At 37.4% G+C, this 2,190-nt stretch overlaps 1 protein-coding gene across 1 annotated transcript; it reads left to right on the forward strand.

Moving 5' to 3' along the window:
• Positions 1 to 357: 357 nt before the first annotated feature.
• LOC131221693 (uncharacterized mitochondrial protein AtMg00810-like) lies at positions 358 to 708 on the forward strand. Its single transcript, XM_058216993.1, has one exon. It carries the CDS (start codon positions 358 to 360, stop codon positions 706 to 708), a length of 351 nt encoding a protein of 116 aa, XP_058072976.1.
• Positions 709 to 2,190: the final 1,482 nt, after the last annotated feature.

Raw genomic sequence — 2,190 nt, forward strand, 5'->3', positions numbered from 1 at the left:
GGTGACACCTTTAGCCTTGTGGTGCACCCTACTACGGTCCAAATCATTTTGTCCTTGGTTGTTACTTTTGGATGGCGTTTACATCAGTTAGATGTTAAAAACGCTTTTCTTCATGGTTTTCTCAATGAAGAGATGTACATGGAACAATCGCCTAGCTACATTAATCCACAATTCCCTTGGCATGTTTGTCCCTTGAAGCATGCTCTTTATGGCTTGAAACAAGCTCCTCGAGCTTGGTTTCATTGCTTTAGCTCTTTTCTACTTCAACTTGGGTTTCTCTCCATTCAAGCTAATTCTTCGTTGTTTGTCTATCAATCCTCGCTTGGGACTATTTATTTACTTCTTTATATTGAGGACATGGTCATCACTAAAAGTAATACTTCTATGGTTCAAACCTTTATTACTCGGCTTTTTAAGGAATTCTCCATGAAGGATTTGGGTGATCTTCATTATTTTCTCGGCGTTGAAGTCCAAGCTAATGAGAAAGGTTTGTTTCTCAGTCAAACGAAGTATGCTCTTAATCTTTTGCAACGTGCTTCCATGATTGATGCAAAGTCTATTTCTACACCCTTTGTTGTCGGTCAGTACCTCTCAGTCGAAGGAAAGCTGTTCTCCGACCCTATTATGTTTCGTTCTCATGCCGGTGCTCTTCAATACTTGACTATCATCAGGCCTAATCTCTCCTTCAGTGTGGAGAGATTCAACTGAAGCCCATATATGGAGTATATCTTACCAAGTTCTCATAACATCCCACTAAAGGTGGCCTTTCACACTTAGATTCCATTATACAACATTGATAATAGATAGATACATCATGTCATATGTCGTTACTTGGTAGAATATAACTCTAAGTTGGACCACTACTACTAATTGGAGAATACAGTACCAAGTCCAAATCGCATGTTTGTTACACATTGAATTCAAGTAATTAGACATTTGCATGTTAACCCATTCTCAACATAACCAATTAAGAGTGGAAGGAATGGCATGCTAGTTCAAGACTTGATCATGCACATTAGCTTCAAATAAAAAATGGTTCTAACATATGAAATGGATTAGGGAGTGAATTAACCATTTAGATAGGAACAAGATTTAATACTTCTTAACATAGTTAATGAAATGTATATATAACTAAGCAAGTCTAGATATGGGGCCAAGAGTATGATATGAATTTCTACAAGATCAATAAGATATGAATATTTCCATATAATTAGTGAAATTATTTCAAATGGAGCAAGGCTAACACATGCACAATTAATATTTCTAAAATTTTAAGCTTTAACACTATCTTAGAATTCAATGTAATGGAAAAGCTATGGGGGATGTCCCTCACCTTGGATGGGTAATTTCTTTGATTCTGACCATTCTTATGAGGTGAGCGTAGGGATCCTAAAATCCAAGTAAGCATTAGTTCTAGACCTCCAATCTCAACTCACTTATAGACTAATGTTTACATGAATCCCAACTTCTACTCACTTGTTGAGGTTTGTTAAAGGAAGAAATGTTTCCCAAGATAGACAATTGCTGGTAGTACCTAGATAAGATGTAACAAGACATCTGTAAGTTACAATCGAGTCGACTCAATTGGGAAACTAGACGAGTTAACTCGCAACCGAGTTTAATAAGGTTTTAAAGCTAAATAGTAGGCATTGGTCTTTATACCTGAATGATGATTGTTCATAGCCATTGAAGAGTGGACGAGGTATGATTAACTTTCAGTGCAGTCAGCTAAATGCCTCCCTATATGCACCATTTCAACACTTAATCACTGAGTCAACACAGTCTAGTTACTAATTGTAAAATGAGATGATGATCGAGCCTATTTACAAACCATCCCAGGGTTATTTAGCTCAGGAAATTAGTGTTATCTCCAGGGCCTGTTTGGCTAATTTCCAATACGGATACCTGGAAGTAGCACGTGCTCGACTCGGTTGGGTAGTTGTAGAATTATAATCAAACTCAAACTTACTATAAATAGTAAAAATGGAAATAAAATGGATTTTCGATCCCTTTTCTTGTTGGTTTTACAGCTATGAGATAGAGGGGACTTTCAATATAGAGGAAGAATGCCCCAAGCTGAAGAGCTGGGTGAAGAGGTGTATGGAGATGGAGAGTGTGTCGAAGGCCCTTCCGGACTCACACAAGGTTTATGACTTTATGAGATTCTTGAAGAAGAAGTTTGGGCTAGAG

Source organism: Magnolia sinica, chromosome 12, assembly GCF_029962835.1.
Source record: "Magnolia sinica isolate HGM2019 chromosome 12, MsV1, whole genome shotgun sequence".
Lineage (NCBI taxonomy): Eukaryota > Viridiplantae > Streptophyta > Magnoliopsida > Magnoliales > Magnoliaceae > Magnolia > Magnolia sinica.

What these genes read in the sequence shown, in the direction of transcription:
- LOC131221693 (XM_058216993.1), top strand. Translation starts at nt 358, where the DNA reads ATGGTCATCACTAAAAGTAATACTTCTATGGTTCAAACCTTTATTACT.